General features: G+C 37.2%; 3 protein-coding genes across 7 annotated transcripts in view; 2 read left to right on the top strand and 1 right to left on the bottom strand.

Moving 5' to 3' along the window:
• Positions 1-1,376: 1,376 nt before the first annotated feature.
• Positions 1,377-7,851, top strand: LOC107728459 (B-cell receptor CD22-like). Of its 2 annotated transcripts, none has more exons than XM_016538621.1 (12): positions 1,377-1,625; positions 1,710-1,759; positions 1,981-2,337; positions 2,824-3,081; positions 3,549-3,818; positions 4,944-5,213; positions 5,763-6,032; positions 6,434-6,515; positions 6,601-6,649; positions 6,743-6,841; positions 7,306-7,430; positions 7,526-7,851. In XM_016538621.1, the coding sequence occupies exons 1-11, from the start codon at positions 1,564-1,566 to the stop codon at positions 7,399-7,401; spliced, it is 1,863 nt and encodes a 620-aa protein (XP_016394107.1). In that variant the 5' UTR covers positions 1,377-1,563; the 3' UTR covers positions 7,402-7,430; positions 7,526-7,851. The 2 variants fall into 2 exon arrangements, with proteins under 2 accessions (XP_016394107.1, XP_016394106.1); XM_016538620.1 differs by having other exon boundaries at positions 7,306-7,407.
• Positions 7,852-9,160: 1,309 nt separating this feature from the next.
• On the bottom strand, positions 9,161-11,389 carry LOC107728465 (sialoadhesin-like). The gene is made up of 4 exons (XM_016538629.1): positions 11,313-11,389; positions 10,764-11,159; positions 9,394-9,493; positions 9,161-9,308 (listed from the first exon to the last, which is right to left on the bottom strand). Exons 1-4 carry the CDS (start codon positions 11,365-11,367, stop codon positions 9,284-9,286), a joined length of 576 nt encoding a protein of 191 aa, XP_016394115.1. The 5' UTR covers positions 11,368-11,389; the 3' UTR covers positions 9,161-9,283.
• Positions 11,390-16,919: 5,530 nt separating this feature from the next.
• The window catches only part of LOC107728492 (serine protease hepsin-like), a 21,485-nt gene continuing 14,259 nt past the window's right edge, over positions 16,920-24,145 (top strand). For 2 of the 4 annotated variants that reach the window (XM_016538678.1, XM_016538677.1), the window contains exons 1-2: positions 16,922-17,147; positions 17,838-17,944. In XM_016538678.1, the coding sequence (XP_016394164.1) occupies positions 17,926-17,944 (19 nt within the window). In that variant the 5' untranslated portion in view covers positions 16,922-17,147; positions 17,838-17,925. Of the gene's footprint in view, positions 17,148-17,837; positions 17,945-24,145 lie in introns of all 4 variants that reach the window. The other 2 variants (XM_016538680.1, XM_016538679.1) reach the window with 2 other exon arrangements.

Consider the following 24,145-nt stretch of genomic DNA (forward strand, 5'->3'; position numbering starts at 1 on the left):
TTAGCCTATTAATGCAAAATGTTGTCAGCAACCAGTTAGTTTTGCAATTCAAGTTACACTCATCAAGACGTCTAACAGGTTTTGCTTTTCATATTAATAACTTATTTTGGTCTGATGTAAAACTAAAAGAACTCTGTACATTCTGTACTATTTCAACGAATGTTACTCTTAATTGTATTTGATTTAATTTTCTGCTGCATTTCCAATTTCTTACCTCAAGAGGTCGCTGAGGTGTTTTAAAAACATAATCTTATATCTTCATACCACCCTGAGGCTGTAATCGTAGTTACGTTGATGAATCCACAACCATGAGCACAAATACAGTTACACTATAGTTCTTGCAGCAAAATGAATTTTCCTATAGGAAGTTTTGCTTGTGGTTACTATGAGTTTGCAACAAACACCAGTTAAACCTTTGTTCCTGTAGTAAAACCATGGTTAATTTCCATAAAACATACTCGTGGTTACTATGGTTTTACAACAAATAACACAGTTAAACTCTTGTTCCAGTAGTAAAACCACAGTTAATCTCTATAAAATATTTTTTTTCTCGTGGTTACTGTGATTTTACAACAAATACTACAGTTAAGTCTTGTTCCTGTAGTAAAACCAGTAGATTTACTTGTGGTTACAGCTTTTACAACAAAAACTACATTTCAACTCTTGTTCCTGAAGTTTTTTTAATTTATTTAAATAAAAGATAGTTTTACTTGTGGTTACTAAGAGTTTTCAACAAATCCCTCAGTTTAAACTAGTAAAATATTATAGTAAAATATTAGTAGGCTAGATTTCAATAAAATACGGTTTTACTTGTGGTTACTATGCTTTCACAACAAACACCACAAGTAAAATATTGTTCCAGTAGTAAAAGGTAGCTTTACTTGTGGTTTCAATGATTTTACATTAAATACCACAGTTAAACTCTTGTTCTTGTAGTAAAACCAATTTTAGTGAAGGATTGTGGTTACTGTTTTAGTGTGAATACGTTAGTTACTCTACGACTGCTGTGGTAAACCCATGGTTAACTTTCATAAAAATCTGTGGTTACTTTTGGTTTTTAATATTTTTGAATTCTCTTGACACCTCCAAAACAGATTCTTTGAAGTTATGCTAATAATTAATCATTTTAAGCCTAAAAACAATATGTTCCCTACATGTAAACAACTGTCTGAAAGATCAGGGCAAAGAAAACATTGTGAGCCTTTAACATGAGAAAAGATTGACTTTGGGTAAACTGTATATCCTTTTTGATTAAGGAAGGCAGCAAAGTGAATGTGTTTTAAAAGACATGCTTCCTGCTGCCCCAGTTCCCCATAACGTGTGTGTGTGTGTGTGTGTGTGAACAGGGATGTGGATGTCAGCAACTTGTGGTTATTGCCTCGTGCACCTTGCTGAAGGTGGCGTAGAGTTTCACTGGAGACAGAGACAGAGTTTAGAGGCTCAGAGAGACGGGAGGTGAGACAGTGGGATGGCCAGCCTATCACCACACTTCAACTTCTGCTTTCTCTCTGGCTCAGCGTCCTACACTGTGCTTCTGATGCCATTCGGCTCCCTCTTCAACACATGTGCGTGTCCATGTGTCCACAGACGACTTGGCAGCGCTCGCTGAAGAACATCAGAACCAGGTAGTGTTAGAGCAAAACCAGGTACCAATTTCTTGATTACTCTTGAAGTTACTTACAGCCTTTCTTGTTTTTACACACAAACAGGGCTGAGATGTGGGTACGTGTAATTGTGACCTCTGTGCTTCTTCTGTCAGGTAATTTTGGACAGGTATCTTGTGTTTTTGATACAATAAAATGGTTGTGATTGCGTATTGCAGCTCTAATCTGTGCTCTTATATTACCTGAGTGCCCTTGGTGCACAGGTTATTTATATTGTATTGATCTGTATTTTTTCCTGCTTTTATCCCTGGGATCAACAGCGCACACCTTGCTAAGGTCAATACCGGCCTCTGATTACTCTTGTGTTGCTTTATAGGAGTCGGGGAAAGTAAATGGCTGGTGTATTTCTCCAGGACAGACATCTGCGTTTGGGCCGGGACCACAGTAACACTGCCGTGCCGCTACGATTACCCCTCGCCCTACAGCTCTACGCGGGTCATGTGGTTTCACATCTCTGCAGAGGGCCGACGGGATGTTGCCTACCATACTGATGGGAATCTGTTGAGCCCCTCGTACAGGGACAGGATCAAATACATGGTGGGACACAAAAGATGCAGTTTGCAGATCACGAACGCAAAGCTGAGCGATGCAGGAACGTACCATTTCAGATTCGAGACCGACAACCAGCAGGGCCGATGGACCTCTCCTGATGCCATCACACTGTCTGTCACAGGTCAGGCCACATTTTAAAGGTTATTTTTTATGTTAAATAATATAAAAACAAGTTTAATATGTAGATGCAGCTATACACTGCTGTTCAAAAGTGTGGGGTCAATACTGTTTACAGTACTTTTATTCATTAAATTGATCAAAAGTGACAGTAAAGACATTTGTAATGTCTTGAATGGAATAGTACCGTAAGTCAGTGTTTTTTGGGGGGGCAGGGCTACCTGACTATTCAACCAATGGTGGAAGGAGTGTTATTTACACAACCACCTAGAAACACACTAGTAACCACAAAGCAACAGCCTGGCAACACCTTCTAATTGGAGCAACAGTCTTGCACTTGCACTTTTTCTGTAGAAAATCTAGTAATTAGGGAGAAATGAACACCTTCTGTTGTTGTTTATTTGCATATAATTGTGGAAAACAGCTTGTTCCTAAAATAATTTAGCATGTCGCATGGACCTAATATTGTGAAATGTTGTCCTGATTCCAGAGCTTCAGGTTCATGTACATCCACCGAGAATAGACAACATGTTTGCTGCTGGAGAGACGGTCTTCCTGAGCTGTGTGGCGCGAGGCTGTGCCGCTCCTGGCAGGAACTTTGCCCTTTATCGGAATGGGATCAACTTGGGTCAGTCCAACAAGCTGTCAGCCATCTATAACTTTGACAGTCAGCATGCAGGTACCTACACCTGCCGTCCAATACCCCCTCAAAATGTTCAGTCACCAGGAGTCACCCTGGCTCTTGGATGTGAGTATTGTGCATGCATATAGACAATAGTTCTGTATGTGTAATTGAACACAGCTTTGTCACAACAGGAATAAATTACATTTTAAAATATACTGAGAGAAAATAGTTATTTTAAAGTATAATATTCACAATATAACTGTTTAACTGCATTTTTGATCAAATAAGTGCAGCCTTGGTGAGCATAAGAACAGAAATAAACATTCAACAAAACATTATTGATTAATACTGGATATAGTATAAACAGGTCTAAAATGTGCTGCATGTGGTAACATCTAAATTGGCTGATTTTATACATGTATTATTAGAAAAGGCTACTCAAGGATTCAACTGTGCATTAAATGTTGTGTATTAAATACATAAAACTTGTAAATACAGTGATTAAAGCAGGATGTTCAATTGAATTCTACTGTCAGCCGCCCTCTCCCATTAGAACTTGCATTTAGTCTCTATCTTTCTCTGTGTCTCAGATGCTCCTCGCTACACCACAGTACAGATCACCCCTCGAGAGGCAGTCGGGGAGGGCGACTCGGTGACTTTGACCTGCAGTAGTGATGGAGCTCCGCCAGCAGAAAGTTTTGCCTGGTTTAAAGAAGGAGAGAGTGGCAGTTTGCCAGACAGCTTTAAACCTGAGCTGAGATTGTGGAGTTTGGACTACAGGGACCATGGAGAATACTTCTGTGTGGCCCGCAACCCACTCGGCACAGACCGGTCCAGACCGCTTTTACTCAATGTTACATGTAGGTTACCTCTATTTTTATGTAGCCAGAATAAATAATTTAGGTATTGCTAGTGTGTTTGCGTACATAAAAAAAAAAATAAAGGTTCCAAAAGGGGGTTTTGAATAGAAGAAAATTTTTTGGTTCCTCAAGGAACCTTTCAGTGAACAGTTCTTGAAAGAACCATTTTTATAATAATAATCTGAAGAAACTTTTTGCATTATAAAGAACCTTTTGTGGAATTGAAAGGTCCCATAGATGTTAAAGGTTCTTCATGGAACAATCAATGCCAATTAAAAACCTTGATTTTTAAGTGTGTAACTGATTTTATTAACATGCATCTCTAAATATTGCACCTTTTAAACTGCAGGATATGCAGTTTATCAGTGAATAGGTCAAAATGACAGCCTATTTTGAAAAATGTCATCAGACTTTTGGACTTTTCACTTTCCCTAATTAGACATTTATTTCCATTATTGCTGCTCTGATGTCTTTGTGAGTGCAGAGATTTTTTTTTTGTTGCTGGTTCTTGTGTAATAACTTTAATTTTGGCAGGACATTATGTCACATTGTCTGCCACCCTCCAATTGATCAAAGTTCAAATCAAGTGTACAAATATAGGGCAAATCGGGAAACCACATGATGCTCAGCCATGAAAGGAGTATTTACTTCCTGTTTTCACTTGTTAAGTCAAACATCACTACTAGCATTGGTCATACTTTGGGGGTAGAGGTGTGTTAAAATGATTCAATATTAAACTTTGGTACGTGACTTATCCCATATTGTTTATGCCATGGGCATGTCTGATACATCACATTGTGTGGTTTATGTAGGACAACTATGCTACTGCTTTTTAACATTTAGAATTTTCACCTGGTGAATGATAAAACGTAAACATATATTAAAAAGTGTAGCAATGAGTTTACAACCAATCAGAATGACCTAGCAGCCACATAGAAGCATATCAGAATGATTTCTGAAGGATCATGCGTCACTGAAGACTATACTAATGATGCTAAAAATTCAGATTTACATCACAGGAATAAGTTGCATTAAAAAATGGCTATTTTAAATTCATTCATTCATCATCATTAGTGTATTTGTGAGACTTTTATGTATTGTAAATTTAACTATATGTGTGTCTAGACTCCCCAAAGAACACAAGAATCCTCATCAGTCCTAAAGGAGACATCAGGGAAGGGTTTGCTGTCAATCTGACCTGCAGCAGCAACGCCAACCCTCCCGTGCAGAAATACGCCTGGTACAAAGTGAACGGCGGTCAGCCCTGGACCAAAGGCACTGCGCAAAATCTCACCTTTCCTAGCGTGCGTTCCCATCATGCCGGACAGTACTACTGCACTGCGTGGAACGTGTTTGGCATGGAGACATCGCCCACTATTTCTCTTATAGTACTTTGTAAGTTTATACTTATAAATTATATTATAACGTTTTAACATAGGTCTAAGTGTTTTGTAACTTGAACGTGCACTTCTTCTGGTGTCATCCATTTCCAGTTGTTTTAGACATATAAATTCGCAATTCTGAGAAAAAAGTTAGAATTGTGAGATATAAACTTGGAATTGGAAGTTTATGTCTCACAATTTGTACTTTTTTTCTAAGAATTGCAAGTTTACACTTTATAATTCTATGGAATCCTGTTTCTGCCACCATATAAAAAATACAAAATTGCAGCTTTTTATTTTACAATTCAAACTTTGTTTCTCACAGTTCAGATTTTGTATTTTTTTTTATTTTGCAAAATGTCGGATTTGTGAGATAATAACAAGTCAAGTCAAGTCATAGTCAAAAATAGGTTACTTCCACATTGCAAAATAAGGATACTGTACCTACTTTATATACCTCTATGAACTGCTAAATTTATTGGATCAGTCCTCCAGTTGTCTAAGGATTCCCTTCTTTTATTTAACCTCCCCACCTCTCTCTTTCTCTCTCTCTTTCTCTCAGATGCCCCCAAAAACACCTCTGTGCTGGCTCGGCCTTCCACTGTGATCGAAGCGGGCAGCTCGTTGACGCTGACCTGCATCAGTCAGGCCAATCCGGCAGTGGAGAACTACACCTGGCACCGGATCAATGCGGCTGACGCCTGGGAAACTCGATCGGGTCCCAGCTACACCATTGCTGAGGTCAGCCCTGGAGCCAGCGGCCAGTACTACTGCAAGGCCCGCAACCGCATCGGAGCACACAGCTCCCCGGTTCTGACGGTGAAAGTTCGAGGTCAGTGCATAACACACAGCAGAGCAGCAAATCAGAGTATTAGAATGATTTCTGAAGGATCATGTGACACTAAATCCTGGAGTAAAAATGCTGCAAATTCAGCTTTATATAAAACTACATAAATTACATTTTAAATATATTATTTAAAATAGAATTTTTTTTTTATTGTAATAATATTTCACAATATTACACTTTTTATTGTATTTTGGATCAAATAAATGCAGCCTCGGTGAGACTTCTTTCAAAAACATAAACATTTAAACTGTAGTTGTGTGTGTGTGTGTGTGTATAGAGAGGAACTTCTGGACATAAATATAGTTACTGCTTACCGCTGTTTATCAGATGAATGATGTGCATGTACTGTATGCCCATGATTGAGCTGCTGTGGTTTATATGTTCAGGCCGACTGAAGGTGATCGCACTGGCATCTGCAGTGGGCGTTTCTGTCGGATTAATATCTCTGACCGTGGTCGTCATGATCAGGTGGTTTTACGTTTACTAGCTTTAATAGTAAATATCTGATCTTCTCATCCGATCTTGCACACATCATTTCACATCTCTTTTGCAGTAAAAACATGCATCGCGTGGACACTGAAAATCTTGAGGAAGAAAAACAGGTCATTTTTATATATCTTATTCTCATCGTATGAATTGAATCTAATCTGTATTTATCATATTAATCGATTGCCATGTTTCTCCTATAAAAACAGTGTTCACCATTAGTTGACTTGCCAGTGGACAATACTCTGTTTAGTGAATCAACTTCAGAGACGTTTCTCCTCAAGAGCACAAAAATGTCAGACATACCGGTGAGTTTTCTTTGCTCAGATCTCCTTCCACTATTATGTCCGTCTGTGTAGTATACTGTAAATGTGTGAATTGGAACACAGCCTATATGTTCTGTATAATTCACATATGTATACAACACACTAAAAGTATGTGCACTGGAAACAAGATAAACTTTTCAGTATGTAGTAAACTCATTACATAACTTTTAGGTTTATACTTTTCTCAATAAAAAAAAAGTCTCAGCATCATTGTCTTCCATTGCACATTTAATTGTTAACAATACCAACCCCAAAACAATCATGCATGTGTTTGAGAATCTACCAGAAATAGTATTGCATGACAGGCACTATACAGTACATTTTATAATGTTCTATGATTTGTGATACACTAATTGTAGTTTTGATATTAAGGATGGATAGTATATGAACTCAGAGAGTCATATACTTTCTAAACTTATAAGTGTTTTATTTTGTGTCTGGTTCAGGAAGAGCCAGAGGAGATTTATGAAAGTAGCCACCCTTCCATCGTGCCCCTGAAAGAAGCCGCTCAGAGCGCTGAGGAACAGGGAAAAATCAACTAAACTACGGTGCATTATTCTCGCATGCCCAGGTTAAACACAATTACACAGTCCATGTGTGCTGGTTTATGCCAGTCCTCTGTCATATTAATGCCATAGTTGTTGTGTTTGTCATCTTTATTTACAGTCGGGACCAGGCGAAGGTCACAAACATTCCTCTAGATGGAGACAAGAAGATGGTCAAAGATGGTCCTAATGTTGTTTATACTGTTCTTGCCAAGCAACCGAGAGAGGAGATGGAAGAATCTGGAGTCTAAAGCGGTCAACTGATGGAAGAAATTGTAAAACCACACAGGGACTTTTTTTTTTAATTATATGCACTTATGGACCACTTGATGTAGCCTGAATGTCAGAGACTTGAAAATAGAAAAAATCCCCACTGTTCTGTTTAATTGTGTCCAGCTGCAATTTGCCCTAATAAAATCCAGCTGTTTAAAACGACACGCTACTGTTCAAATGTTTGGGGTCAGTAAGATTTTTTTTTAAATATTTTTGGAAGAAGTCTCTTATGCTCTTTTTTTATTTTTATTTCTTTTGATCAAGAGCACAGCAAAAACAGGTATATTGTGAAATATTATTAAAATATATAATGACATTTTCAGCATCATTACTCCAGTCTTCAGTGTCACATGATGCTTCAGAAATCAGTCTAATATTCGGACTTCTTATTCTTATTAATGTTGAAAACAGTTGTGCTGCTTAATATTTTTGTGGAAACACATTCTTTTCAGGATTCTTTGATAAATCGAAAGTTCAAAAGAACTTTTGAAATAGAAATTTTTGGAACATTATAAATATTTTTACTGTCACTTTTGATCAATTTAATACATCCTTGCTGAAAAAAAAAGTTATTTCAAAAAACTAATTTTACTGACCCTAAACATTTGAAAGGTAGTGTATCTGCTATATGTTTGAGTGCGACACGATTAAACGCGTCATAAAAATCATCCCACTTAAATATTCAATTTAATTGACATGATAAATTCACGAGAAGCTCCAAATAAATAATTTCTTACAATGGCAACAAAGAGTCTGTTTTCATACATTTTCTGGCAATAATACACAATTTATTGCAATTGCTGAAAATTAAATTAAAATACTAAGTACTGCGTGGTTTCTATTCAAGAAAATTGACCTTTGACCTGGTCGCATCATACCAAAAAAAACAAACCAAAAACAGAAAAACAATAGCTATATGCATATTTTTGGCATTATTGGCATTTCAGAATACAGAGACCACATGGGATATCCATTGTTGTTTTTTTAACAACCTAGAACTGTGTGAAGATTCTTTACAGATTCAAGGGTAAATAACAACAGATTGATAATCATGTTTTTTTAGGGTGAACTGTTCCCTTAATGAACGTTTCTTCATTTGTGAGGTGATTATAAACAATACCAAGTGCTTTTTTTAATTAAAATTGAGGATAGAACAAGAGGCAATTTTCTATGATTTAAATGTGAGAATCCACTGTATCTTTCCTGCTGGCATAATAAATTACTCACTTTCTAAACATAACCATTATTGTCTCTTTTTACAGACTCTATGAAGAAAACGTGTTGTTCAGTCTAGTTCAGTGGCTGAGGACAGTGTTCACCCTGATATGCAACACAGCAGCAGTGACTTGCAAAATGTAAGATACAATACGATAATACTAAAGGTGAAATAGGAATACAAAAAGTAAAAAATATGAATGAAACATTGTGCCGTTTGATATGCAGAAAATAATATAAATAGATAAATAATAGACTGTGATGGATGCAAAAAATGCATAAATGAATGTAAAATGTAGCACACAAACCAGAAAAAAGCAGAACTATTGGTTTACATCTCTGTTTTGATCGGAGTCACAAGTTTTTTTCATCCTCTGTGGTAATAACTTGTTTAAAGCGATCTTGACCTCTCTCCCCTGAAAAACAAAGCCACATTCCCTTAGTTTATAAGACCAGAAATGACGCCAGACAAGACACTTATTGAGTAGATGCTTTGCTTACCGTGACTTCCTTCTGATGAATATCACAATGCCTGCTATTATGATAACCATGATAATAATTCCAAGCACAATGCCAGTAGTGAATGAAGATGCACTCCTTGCTGTGAAGAAATATTATTATTACAACATATCATCTAGAAAGACATTAACAGGCTAGTTTACAATCACACAATGACTTCTTCTCTACTTGGTTATACCACAGTATTCACACATTTAAAAGTGTCATGAATGTGGCTGACAAATTTGTTCATTTGTGCTAAATAATGTCATGTTAACTGGTCACAGTTTTTGAAATAAACCTCCCGCAGTGAAGGTCATGAAAGCAAGACAGATTTTTCTGAGGAAGTGCCTCTGCTTTGTGGAAACATGTCTTCTTGTGAAGAGCAGACATTTGCTGTGGGCTAAAAAAAAAAGGAAGTTTTGCTTTTACTCTGAGTTGAGTAAAAAAGCAGACAAAGGATATTGACCAATTCATTTGGTTTGGCTATTTTCTCATACATGTTTGTCAACCGTCAAGATTCTTAATTTTAGATATGAACTGGATATATTAAACTATAGAAACTATATTTCATTGTTGTTGGTAAACAATAAAATGCCAAACATAAATAAAATAAAATAAGGTACCATTATTAACATTTTAATTTATTAACTGCTTTAGTTAACATAAACTATCAATGAAAAATCCTTCTATATTAGTACTAAATTCATCTTAATAAAATTCTGCTAATAAATGATTAAAATTAGAAGTTTTATTTGTTAATATTATTTAATAGACCTGAGCTAACATGAACTAGCAATAAATAGTTGTATTTTTATTAACAAAGATACTGTAACATTTATTTGCTCATTTTTAGTTAATATTAGTTAATGCAATAACAAACAGTAACTAATAAGACCTTTGTTTAAAGTGTTAACATATAAATAATATAAATGCCACTCTAATCAGTGCTATTATATGCTATAAAATTTTATATGATAAATAAATTCATAAAGATATGAACAGAATGAAAATCGCTTAAGGGATCTTATACATTTTGAAAATATTAAAATTGTGATTTCCAGGCTTTCCTAGAATGAAAATTTGTACTATGTTTTTTTTTTGGGGGGGGGGAGAATAAATTAAATTAAATTTATATATATTATATTATTTTTTATTTATTTAAATAGTTCAATGAAGAACCTTTAACATCCATGGAATCATTCAAATGCACAAAAAGGTTTGTCTTTACACTAAGAAAAAAAAGTTGACTGAAAAGTTCTCTGAGGAATCCAAAATGTTTATTTTATGCAAAATCCTCCTTTTGGAGCCTTTATTTTTGTGCAATATGAGATAAAACATTGCATGTCCAGAGCATAAGAAACTGTTCTTACTTTCTGTCTGATTTGTGACCTGTAGATTCACTCCTCTCTGTCCTGGTAGCTTGGCCTTCAGATGGTCGGTGATGAACCGGAACACGTACACGCCGCTGTCTTCTGACCTCACATCAGAAATCATCAGAGAGCAGTTTTTGCTCCCCGTCTGCCCCAAGTACTTGACTCGGCCCTGGTATGAGGGCTCAGGGAATATCCCTGCACTGTGGTACACGTATCTTGGAGTAATGCAGCGGCTTTCATTCAGACACCACATCTCTGACAGCACTTTGCGCAGTATTCCCTGGTCGGACTCCTCAGGGTAGTCATAGGTGCACTGCAGAACTACAGAAGAACCAAGAGGAGCATAGACTGGATCCATGGGAGCATGCACTATCCAGTCAGCAGCAAGAGCGCCTGAAATGGAAGCATAGCAATTGTGAAGGAATCTAATTTGAAACAGTTGGTTCTACAGTCTAAACAACTTTCTTCTGCATGCTTAGACGACTTATATATTCTCAGTCTTAGAGAATTCAGCAGTAGAAGCAAAACTTCTGCAGTAAGTCTTACCTGACAGAATCAAAGACAGCAGGGTCCATATGCTTGCAAGGAGATTCATAAACATTGTTGCAGCCTCGAGAGTTTCCTTACTGTGCAGATGTGAAAACATCACCCTTGTCTGGTTTTTGTTGTTCCTCCTCTTTCGTCATTTATTATGTCATTATTTCCTGCATGTTGCCAGTCTCATTTTTTGGTTGTTTGTTTGTTTTTTGGTTGTTGTTGCATTCTTTTTTTTTGTTACTACATAATTTCCATTATTTTATGAACAACAACAATCTATTAGTATTCATCTATTAGTATTCACACTTAATATTTATTTTCAAAAAATAAAATTGTTGCATTGTTAATAAAATAGCTGTGATTATTGAAAGTGAAGTGACGTGTGGCCAAGTATGGTGTTCCATACTCGGAATTTGTGCTCTGCATTTAACCCATCCAAGTGTACACACACAGTAGTGAACACACACACACACCGTGACCACACACCCGGAGCAGTGGGCAGCCAATGCTGCGGCGCCCGGGGAGCAGTTGGGGGTTCGGTGCCTTGTTCAAGGGTCTCACCTCAGTCGTGGTATTGAAGGTGGAGAGAGCGCTGGTTATTCACTCCCCCCACTGACAATTCCTGCCGGACCTGAGACTGGAACCCGCGACCTTCGGGTTACAAGTCTGACTCGACTCTCTATCCATTAGGCCACGATTGCCCCCATTATTATTATTAATAATAGTAATATTATTATTATTATTATTATTATCGTAAAATACTAAATTGGGCATAGAGCATACATGTTTATGGTATTTATGGCTAATATTATGAACTAAAGAGCATAATAATAGTAATATACTGTATTATGAATATTACTATTAAATTATTAATATTATATTATTCAATTATGCTCCCAGCTCCTTTTTTTCCCCATGTTTCATGATTTTGTTAAAAATATTTGTTACTACATAATCATACTTATTGGGAACCAATGTTATTTTATGAACAATAATATGTAATGATTTAATGTAATGAATTAATATGTAATGTTAAATATTAGTTTTAATTAGTTATTATTATATTAAAAATAATAATAGCCATGATGACGATGATGATTATTATTAGAAAATAATGAAATGGGCACAGAGCATGCATGGTGTCACGATACTGCTGTTAGGGAGACGAAGGCACGACGAAGATTATAACAAATACTTTTAATGGTAATTCACACAAAGAAGAGGGTCTAACACACAGGGTAGCATCAACAATTTCCAGACAAAGACAGACAGACTACATTTTTTAAATACGAGAGCAAATTAAGATAATTAATGACACACACCTCAACTAAATGACACAATCAAACATGAGGGAAACTAGGTCACACAGAGCACATGAGGGATGAAAACCAACAAAAGTCCAATGGGGTGTGACAATAATATTCTACTTGACTTTTTCTCCAGTGAACATTTTTTCAGTAAGTTCAGGAATATATGTACCTTAAAGTCTTGGTTATTTTAATCTTATTTTATGTTATTTTAAATACCAGAAAATCTAGTCTAATCTACAAAAGTTAGGTGTTTGAAACCAACTTACAGAACTACTGCTGTGTAATTGGATTTTTAACTCAAAACCTCACCAAGGTAAAGCCCTCGTGACAACTTTCCCAACAAGCCCCATATGCTGTACTAGTTTTGCATGAGGACACTGTACCGTCAATAGGACCTCTTATGGGAATCCTTTCCATTCATCTCTAATAAGGTGTCTTTACGGTCCATTCATCTTTCACTAGAAGTCCACAGTCTGAAAGCCAATGTAAAGGGAGCCTGACTGCGTTTCGGGGGCCAAGACTGACTGATTCAGATCCTCTAGGAGACTGGGAGGAAAAACATGGCAGAACCTGATTGACGGCCGTGTGAAAGCATGACTCGGCCGTCCTAACACAAACACCCGTAATAGCTCACGGCAGCACCTCTCAGACAGAACAAAGGTCCAATGGGGTGTGACAGATCACCCCCCTCCCGGAAGGCGCGACCTCACGCCATGGAGACAAAGGCAGGGATAGAGGGGGACATAGGAGGAGGACACAAGGAGTGGAGAAGGGATGGTGACCGAGGACGGCGAAGGGCTGGCAGAAAGGCAGGCAGACAAGACAGGTGGAGGCTCCGCCGATGAGCCAGGGCGACAGGGAGGATCCGGAGGGGTGGGCCAAGGCGGAGCAGATGGCTCAGGCGACCGAGGCGGGGATCCGGAAGGCCGCGGTGGAGCCGGAGGGAAGGAGGAGCCTGACAGAGCCGGAGGGATGAGGTGTAGCTGGAGGAGTAGAGTCTCGAGGCGGCAGATGGTTGACGACAGACCAAGGTGGAGCCGGAGGGACCAGGGAACCCGGTGGAGCAAGATATGAGGTGCAGTCAGAGGAGTGGAGTCCCGAGGCGATGGATGGTTGACGACAGACCAAGGTGGAGCCGGAGGGATGAGGGAGCCTGGCAGAGCTGGTGGACTGACGGGCCACGGTGGAGAGGAGGGAGCTAGGAGCCATGGTGGAGCTGCTGGGTCGCAGGCCGAGGCGGAGTGCGGGGCTCAGAGGCTGGAGGCGGAGACAAGGGATCCTCCAGCCAAGTCGAGATTGGCAGAACCGCTGCGATCCCACCTCCCAGATGGTGGGCTGAGGGTGAGCAGAGGGGTTTCCAGGATGCAGCAGTGGCGGAGCTGAGGCAGGGATGATAGGAGGCAAGAGAGGGAGGGTGGGTGGGAAATCCAGACACAGGTAGAGGGTTCAGGGAAGGTGTGTGCCGCTCACACACACCACATCGCGACTCCCAACACTGGGAGCGTGGTGGACAGGGGGACGACCTCCGGGGTCGTTTCAGGGCAGGCAGGCAGACAGTTCAGGGCAGACAGAGAGTTCAGACGAAGGCTGGAGAAGAGGGGGCATGTCTGCATATATATCCAAAAAAACAGTCCACTGAGCTCGGCTCACCCTCAGCCACGGTGCAGTGGGCGGAGCTTCCCTCCGTGCTCTCGCTGTCCATAGCGCTCTCCTCCATAGCGAGCACTGTAGCTGGCTCTCGCACCTGGTCTGACGTCGATTGATGCTCTGGCTCCGAGGCGATCCTCAGCTCTGTCGCTCTCTATGGCGATGGCTCGTCGGTCGCGGCAGGCTCAGGCTCTCCGTCAGCGGTGGGCTCAGGCTCTTGGTCCGCACAGCGGGGTGATGGTGGGCTGGGCTCTGGGTCTGGCTGTGTTCTGGATCGGGGGTAGACTCTCTCCAGACACCGGATGATTGCTTCCCTCCAGCACAGTCCGGTGGTGTCTGAGGTCGACGGGCCGATGGTGATTAGCCCCGATCCAGAACAGTGAGTTCAGCGTCATGATGTCGAAAGCTGTTAAAACAGCGAGCTGGTGTACTTTGTGAAATAATTGCCTAATATAGTATTAACTCTTCCTTCCTGCTGCAAAGATTGCACAACACCAAGATTAAACTTAAGCCTCCTCATTTGAGCTGCCTTACGGTCAAAATATTTGATATGACCAATCAAATCAAAGTAGGCGGGCTTTATGTTCACAGAAGCTGCTTAGCGCGAATTTCAACGCAACGCTTCAGTTAGCGGCTATAAAGTGTGGGATAAGATGTAAGTAGCCAAACATTTCATATCTGACTGCTGTTTTATGATAGAAATGTTAAACCACTGAAAAATAATCAGGGATGCAAACTAATAAATTGTCTAATTTCGTTATTTTGAATTATGTGATTCATGTGATTCGTAACTGACAATGTGAGGGGACAAGAAACAATGGGCCTCATTCATGAAACACGAGCAGAACGAATTTATGTGTAAATCGTTCCTAAAGTTGTTCTGACGTAAATTTTGGGATTCATGAAAGTGTTCGTATTTTACAAATGTTAGTTGGTACACACAAAATTTACACCTGCTCCCAGCCCCGCGTAAATGGGTTGTAAGTTAAATCATCTGAACGTTTTGCTCATTGATGGGGCTGCATATTTATGAAACTATTTACCTTATATGATCACGTATGTATCGCGCAGCATTTTGATAAAATAATATAACGTTACAGTAATTATATACAGTATAGGCTACTGTGCTTTCCTTTTTACTATTATGAACAGCAGTAATAATCTGCAAATGTAACACTTTTATCAAATAATTAATTATTTGTTAGGGATGTAGGCTACCAATTAGTCTAATTATTACGGAAATGGTTTTCTATAAAATGGCCAGAATGAGGCATAACAATAAACACTTACTGGCTGATATAACGTTAGCGCTATTGCTAGATTAGGCAGACAGAGCGCTGCGCAAAAGACGTATTTTTTGAGACCGTTCAGACTTACTTGCAAAGAACGATGACTGGTTGAATAACAGATTAAACTGCATTAACAGCATCTGTAATGTGCTGCCACGCTTCCTTTTTTAGGACCTGATACTCCACTATGTACGCTTGAAAATAAAATGCTGCGTTTTGAATGCACTTCCAATAACACAACTTGCATTTCTGTGTCTGAGAAATTTTTTATTTTTCATTTGCTTTTAAGAGGACATGTTGAAATCCTTATTTTCGTTTCATAATATGATGCCCATATATAGTTGTCAGTCGGAATTCATGGGCGGGGATTATGGTAATTGAGAATGAGCGTGCACGCTCGCTTCATTTACGAATGATTGGAATTCATTAACATACACATTTTTAACTATCAAATCTGATGTTTACGAAGCGTTTGTGAAACCGGAGGAAAGAAACTAGGTCACACAGAGCACATGAGGGATGAAAACAGAACAAAAGTCCAATGGGGTGTGACACATGGATTATAATATTTATGACCAATCTAAACAACCAAAGAGCATAATAATAATATTATTTTACGTGTATTATATTAAATAAAATTATGTTCCCATTTATATATTTTTTTATATAAAATAAAAATATATGTAGTTTTACTACATAATTCCCATGTTTTGTTATTTTATAAACAACAATCTATTACTAATATTTAAAAAAAAATATATTATTTAATAAGTAATGTTAAATACTAATTATTTTATATTTAATATGACATTACTAATAACAACTGCTTTTAATAATAATTATTATCATTGTTGTTGAAAAATAATAAATTGGGTAGACCATATGTTTATGCTTTTTTATTAAGTCATCAATCTATTACTAATATTTAAAAAAAATTATATTATTTAATAAGTAATGTTAAATACTAATTATTTTATATTTAATATGACATTACTAATAACAACTGCTTTTAATAATAATTATTATCATTGTTGTTGAAAAATAATAAATTGGGTAGACCATATGTTTATGCTTTTTTATTAAGTCATAATGAAGTCATTATTCATAATAATGAATGGTATATTATCAATATTATTAACTGTTAATAAGATTTTGAGAATGTTATAATATGAATAATCGCTATTTTATTGATTGTATGGTTTTTATAGATTTATAAATCTATAAAAACCATACAAGGCATCATGTATCTCGCAGTCGTCTTGCTCACGAGTGCTTCATCAGATGAGCTTCTGCTGAAGGGCGGTGGCGTGCTCACAGATTCACCTGTCCACCTGCGCTCTCCTGAGACTCGCTGCTGACCGGAAGAGGGAGGTTTCCACTCCAGCGAACAGCGCAGAAAGAGCAGAGAGAGTGAAGTGAGGAGAAGAGCTGTCCTGCCTGCCGGAGAATAGCTTCATTTAACACACAATAAAAGAGTGAAGGACTCCGGGAAAAGGGAATGTCAGCGCGAATATCTTGAAGAAACCACTGATTTACTTCTTCACCTCTTTGTTTCTTATTCAAGAGTTGATCCAAGAACCTGCAGTGGAGAGGTAAAGGTGAGAACTTAGGTTTTTACTATTAAGAGCATTGATGAAACTGGAAGTAAACGAATTAGACATTAATCTTTTATATCTTCCCATTATGATAATTTCTATCCAATAATGATACCTTCAATTACTTATGAGATCATTTATTTTTTCAGATATTTTTCACCTTATGTAACGGGCAATCAGGACAGAATTCGTTATATTGGATTTTTCCTTTTTTACTGGATGTAACTTTTTTCACTTTTAACTTACATTTAATAATAAAAAAAATAAATGTGAGAATTTGGAAACAAAAAAAAGTCAATATGTAGCTGAACACAAGTTACAGAACACTAGACACCTTTAAGTTCTCTAAAAGTGTTTAATTGTAAAGACATTAAACCAAATTTAAAGTTACAAATCACAGTAATAAATTCATTATGCTTCAACCAGTTTGAATTTAATTATTAATTTTAAAAAATGTAAAAGTTAGTATCAAGGACATAAATGAATGCACAAATTAAATTTAGGGCAACAAAATTAGTTTGTGTTCCTATTAAGTTGAAAATATTTTTACAGTGATTGTTAATAACAACACAGACTGTATCCCTCTGATTTTTTTCTCAGTTTGCCCTTTGGTTTATTTAACTTGCTTAACCCATCTTTGTCCATGACAGCGGTCGGACTACTTTTTATACGTATTTTCCTCAACATTTTCAGGTGTGAAGAAGCAACAAATCAAGGTTTTAAGGAGGAGTCATTGGAATCTGTTCCAAGCTTATTTTTCAGTTTTCTGTTTTGGATAAAGATGCCAGAGAAGAAGATCGGTGAGTACTGAGCTATTTCTCTCCCTTTTGACATCAGACGAGTGCCATGTTAAAGATTAACAGTGATGGGTCATGTACTCGATTTGTTTTGGTCAGTCTGAATCTGTGTATTACTTTGACAAAAGGCCAAAAGGTGTCAAGACATGACATGACGTGATGTGCCATACAGCTGTTTACCTGCACAGAAAAGCTAAATGCAAGGGTGCAGGTATGATTTTGGCATAGGTGGGGACATAACGACATACAACAGACATTTCATTGTTTGATCAAAATTATTGCTAGGGACAATTTAGTAGTTGCTGGATATTGGTAGGGACTCTACTGATTTCTACAGCCTAAATCATAACAAACATAACATAAACATAACATTCTAAATCATAACAAACATAACATTCTAAATCATAACAAACGATGTCCAACTTTGGAAACTAAAGTTCTCTCCTTAAATATAAAGAGGGCAAACAACAGAATGGATGGACAAAAACTTGGATGGACATAACTAATGAGTTGCTGTTTTTGTTACTCATCTGAGGAAGTTGTCATTCACTTGTTTGGCATTGTACCACACAGAGTAATTTTGGTCAGATTTTTTTATATGTTCATTCAATCTCATTTTGACTTTTCTTTCTGTTTTAAATATGTTTTCTTTGGATTGTTCGCGTACCCAAAATATAATATAGGAAAATATAAATTAATTAATTTGTTTCCTGCTAGCTGAATTTCACATATAAAAATCTGGATCCAAAGGTGATCTAGACAAGAATATGGAAACTATCCAAAGCTCTGTTAATGCTAAAACAGTGAAAACTGCATCTATATGTGTCCTCTTAAGGTGTAAATGTATTACTTTTTTATTGGTTAACCTGGCAACGCATCCCTTACGAGAATTAACCATGGTTTTACTACAAAAAAAAGTTACTATAGTTAAACCATAGCCACAAATGAACTATGGTTTTGCTAAACCAACCATTTTAGTTTAACCATGGTATTTGTAGTAAAACTGTGGTTATACAAAAAACATGGTTACTACACTTTTACTGTAACGAAACCATGGTTAGACTAATTTCCCTATTTTCCTACTGCCTTATGATTTGATGTTTTGTACTGTTTAATTAAAAAAGATTCGCGCTCTGTGCTCCGAAGTTCCGATCTGAATAAAAAGATTCATGAACCCCGCTCCGAAGTTCGGATCTTATTCAAATGGTTTGCGCTCCACACTCCGAAGTTCCGATCTGAATCAAATGATTCGTGAATCGAAGTTCCGATCTGAATCAAATGATTCATGATCTGCGCTCCGAAGTCCCGATCTGAATAATGATTCGCAAACCATCATTTCAGATCGGGACTTCAGAGTGCGAATGCGAAATGATTAGAAAACCCACTCCGAAGTTCCGATCTAAATCAAATGATTCACGAACCCGCTCCGAAGTCCCTAAATCAAATGATTAGCAATACGATTGGAGCGCTTCATATCACTAAATCATTTTGCGACACAATGGTTTAACTGATTTAGAGTTATTTCACCCATCACTATATATATTATAGTTTAATTATTTAAATAAACAAATTTAGTTGACTAACTTGCAACTAAATTTGTTTATTTAAATGTAGCTAAAATAAATTGTTTGCAACCACTTACCTTAAAAAAAATTTAGTATAATTTTTTTCAGTGTACTGCTGGCTTAGCTCGCTAATTTTATGACATTAACTGAAATAAGCGAGAAAAGTATGATGTTTACAAATAAAATATTAATATTCCCATTCCAAAGATAACATCCAACACAAAATTACGAACATATTCAGGTGAAGTATCAGGTTTTCATGCTAACTAGGGAAAACACAAAAAATATGAGGAACTGCACCTCAGAATACATGTTAGATGGAAACAACTGTGCATTAGTTTGTAGCTTAATTCACTATATTTTGAATAGTTTGACCCCTGCAATTCAGTTGGTGACCGTTCAAGAGGAAATCAGTTGAAAGCATCCAGTCACCTCATACATTGAAGTGAATGTTCAGTTTATCAGTATATATTGTTATAAATATTTGAGAAATCGTTGTATCTTATTTTATTAGTCTAGTGATAGTCAATGTGAAAAGAGCAAATGGGAGAAGCAGTTGAACACAAAACAGTGCAACAACATAAAGTTAGCAATATACTTTATAACTTCTTTGTTGATATAAATGGTATTACCTATATATGGCCGAAATTACAACAACAGTGGTTACATATACATATGTAATTGTTTGATCAAAATTATTGTTAAGGACAATTTAGTAGTCGCTGGTTATTGGCAGGGACATGGTAGGGACAAATTCTATGTCATTGGCTAAATGGATAAGAAATCAGGAATAGGTTCCCAAGGTTGGGAACTCTTGGAAAGCTGAACCTTTATTTTAATAAAGTTTTTTTTTAATGGTTTTAGTTTTAGCCAACAGCTCTCCATTGAAAAAAAAAAAAAAAAAAAAACTTAACTAGAATATGAAAATAACCTTTACTGTTTAAAACTTAATGCTATGATTTAAGAACTTTGTAAGGCCTTTGTGGATTATGCATTATGTACTGTATGTATAGTATAACATACATTTTTTTTCTTGCATTTTTTTTTCATTCAGTTTTTTCATACATGCTGCTTGCTTGATGTACAGGTGCATCTCAATAAATTAGAATGTCGTGGAAAAGTTCATTTATTTCAGTAATTCAACTCTTGACTTTTCTTTCTGTTTTAAATATGTTTTCTTTGGATTGTTCGCGTACCCAAAATATAATATAGGAAAATATAAATTCATTAATTTGTTTCCTGCTAGCTGAATTTCACATATAAAAATCTGGATCCAAAGTTGATCTAGACAAGTATATGGAAACTATCCAAAGCTCTGTTAATGCTAAAACAGTGAAAACTGCATCTATTTGTGTCCTCTTAAGGTGTAAATGTATTACTTTTTTTTTTGGTTAACATGGCAACGCATCCCTTACGAAAATTACCCATGGTTTTACTACAAAAAAAGGTTACTATAGTTAAACCATAGCCACAAATGAACTTTAAACAAATTTTAGTTTAACCATGGTATTTGTAGTAAAACTGTGGTTATACAAAAAAACATGGTTACTACACTTTTACTGTAACGAAACCATGGTTAGACCAATTTCCCTATTTTCCTACTGCCTTAATGATTTGATGTTTTGTACTGTTTAATTAAAAACGATTCGCTCTGTGCTCCGAAGTTCCGATCTGAATCAAAAGATTCATGAACCCACTCCGAAGTTCCGATCTGAATCAAATGATTCGTGAATCGAAGTTCCGATCTGAATAAAATGATTCATGATCTGCGCTCCGAAGTCCCGATCTGAATAATGATTCGCGAACCATCATTTCAGATCGGGACTTCAGAGCGCGAATGCAGAACCTTTATTTGAATAGTTTTAGTTTTAAAACTTTGCAAAAAAAAAAAAAAAAACCTAGGATATGAAAATAACCTTTACTGTTTAAAACGTTATGCTCTGATTTAAGAACTTTTTAAGGCCTTTGTGGATTATGCATTATGTATGTACAGTATAACATTTTTTCTTGTATTTTTTTTAATTCAGTTTTTTAATAAATGCTGCTTGCTTGATGTAGATTAGCAGTTTAGCATTTTAAAAGAATGTTCTGGACCAAAACAGTCCTTCATAGTGGATGCGTTTAATTGTAGAGGCCATTTTAGTGCCGTGAGCTAAAGGCCGTCGTGATATTTTAATTTGGCTGCAAAACTTGAATCATCCAGGTATGACCATCTTGAGTAAGAGAGAGAGAGAGCAGTGTACCATGAAGAAGCTCTGTCTCATACAAACCCCCACTCAGACAAAAGTACTTCTTGTTCTGCGGTCAAATGGGTCATGGCAGTTTAACATTTTAAAAGAATGTTCTGGACCAAAACAGTCCTTCATAGTGGATGCGTTTAATTGTAGAGGCCATTTTAGTGCCGTGAGCTAAAGGCCGTCGTGATATTTTAATTTGGCTGCAAAACTTGAATCATCCAGGTATGACCATCTTGAGTAAGAGAGAGAGAGAGCAGTGTACCATGAAGAAGCTCTGTCTCATACAAACCCCCACTCAGACAAAAGTACTTCTTGTTCTGCGGTCAAATGGGTCATGGCAGGTGCTGTAGAAACGGTCTGAGGCAGTGGGGAAATCCTCAGGAATGAAACCAGAGAGCAAACAGGAAAACTTCACACTGTTTCAGATTTGTTCTGACCTCTAATGTAACTGTTCAAAGCTGGGCTTGGACGAAACGTCACCAGTCAGTTGAGAGTCAAGGTGAGATATGGATAGTCTCATTTTCACTTGATACTCTGATATGTTTCATGCTCATTGTTTAACAGCTTGCATCAATGACTAAGACATTTCACAAATAGAACTGCAACAAGTTCTCAGGTAGTTTCAGTCCAACTTTTATTCTAGATAATAAAATTTGTTGTGTTATTAGATGCTCTCTGGAATGCCACTTAACAGTGTAAATCACACAGACAACTGGTTTTCTACATTATAGACCTTAGGGTCAGGGCCGTTTCTAGGCATAGGCGAGCTAGGCGGTCGCCTAGGGCGCCACCAGCTGAAGGGCACCACCATTTTTCTCATCATGTGAGAAATATCAGTCTAGCATCTCTTTCCATGTGCTATTTAAATTATCTGCGACCATACCTGCGATTCCCTCAGAACTGATGAGAGCATGAATCATCGAGTTCCGGCATGAACGAATTTCACAGCAAAAATCACACATCATTCCCTGAAGGACAATCCACCCCCCAAAAAATGAAGATTGTGTCATCATTTACTCACTTACTTTGTCATTCCAGACCTGTATGAGTTTCTTTCTTCTGTGGAAGACAAAAGAAGATATTTTGAAGAAAGCTGGTAATCAAACCGTTCTGGGTCCTGTTGACTTCCATATTATTTTTTGTCCATAATATGGAAGTCAATGGGAGCCGAAATGCTCTTCAAAATATCTTCTTTTGTCTTCCACAGAAGAAAGAATGATGACAGAATTTTCATTTTTGGGTAGACAAAGTAATTTAAATACGTTTGGGTCATGAGGATCGTAAGCGCATTTAAATACTGTTAATAGATGTTTCTACGTAAAATGTCCCTATGACCCAAAGGCTTGTGCGTTCAGTCCTGCTGCAGAGCTGCAGCAACCTGTTTTGTGTGTTTGTTTGCTCTGGGCTTATCAGACAGCACAGTCTCTGCAGTCGTCTGATGTCGCATGGGCCGACTGTTAATCATCACACCAGAGCTTCTGCACAAGCGCCTCACAGTCAAGAAAACACATTTTGTGATGATCCACATGGCAGCCGCATGTGCAGAAACGCCTGCGCATTTCACCAGAATCTGAAACCCATCAATCACAAAATCCTACCCATGCCTCATCCTACACATGGTTGAAGTCATGGCTCATTGGTACGGTAATGCATGTGCTTGCAAATTTGTAGGGAATGCAGGTTTGGATCTGGCGTGTATATTTCCTAATACTCCTAAAGGAAGATTTATTGCAGATTTATTGCTCAGAGTTTGCCCTTTTTTAGCTCACGAGACTTGTACATTATTTTCTTAAAAATATTATTTTTGACAGAAGCAGCATTTTACACATGCAGGCACATGCAGGAAATCTTTTCTCCTTATACTGTCATATTGTTAGCATTGAATAAAAGGAAAAACAAAATGTAAACTTAAGAAGAGTATAAAGATGCATTTACGATCCCAGATGTGTATATGAATTCAATTCATATTCATATAAATAAAAGGTATATTATATTTATATTTAATATATTTATAATATACCTAAATTATTTTCATTTATATTATACATTAAATTAAAAATAAATAAATATAGAGCTGTTAATACAGTATATAATTAATAATTATATACTTATAATTAACTTGAATTTTTCTCTGAAACTAAGCATCTTATACACCACATTTGTATATCAAAGTCATATTTGTATGTTTATGTGTTTTATTTAGGATGATAATGGTTATGAATGAGCAATACTGGTCCTAGGAGAATGAAATGCTTGTAAACAGTAGCTGTGGCGACTGCGCAGCGCATGCAGGTCTTTGTGGCATTGGTCACTTACCACGGACATGGTTACATCTCTGGGAACATGCTGACACTGGTCTCTCTCTCTCTCTCTCTCTCTCTCTCTCTCTGTGTGTGTGTGTG

The sequence above is a fragment of the Sinocyclocheilus rhinocerous genome, unplaced genomic scaffold (genome assembly GCF_001515625.1).
Source record: "Sinocyclocheilus rhinocerous isolate Xijiao unplaced genomic scaffold, SAMN03320098_v1.1 scaffold66, whole genome shotgun sequence".
In the NCBI taxonomy this organism is placed as follows: domain Eukaryota; kingdom Metazoa; phylum Chordata; class Actinopteri; order Cypriniformes; family Cyprinidae; genus Sinocyclocheilus; species Sinocyclocheilus rhinocerous.

Excerpts from the sequence above, each read along its gene's own strand:
- LOC107728465 (XM_016538629.1), bottom strand. The coding sequence starts at position 11,367 with ATGTTTATGAATCTCCTTGCAAGCATATGGACCCTGCTGTCTTTGATT. Across the intron at positions 11,160-11,312 it reads GCTGTCTTTGATTCTGTCAG|GCGCTCTTGCTGCTGACTGG; the intron begins GTAAGACTTACT and ends CTTCCATTTCAG. Across the intron at positions 9,309-9,393 it reads TTCATCAGAAGGAAGTCACG|GGGAGAGAGGTCAAGATCGC; the intron begins GTAAGCAAAGCA and ends TTTGTTTTTCAG.
- LOC107728459 (XM_016538621.1), top strand. The coding sequence starts at position 1,564 with ATGTGCGTGTCCATGTGTCCACAGACGACTTGGCAGCGCTCGCTGAAG. Across the intron at positions 1,626-1,709 it reads CTGAAGAACATCAGAACCAG|GGCTGAGATGTGGGTACGTG; the intron begins GTAGTGTTAGAG and ends ACACACAAACAG. Across the intron at positions 3,082-3,548 it reads AGTCACCCTGGCTCTTGGAT|ATGCTCCTCGCTACACCACA; the intron begins GTGAGTATTGTG and ends TCTGTGTCTCAG.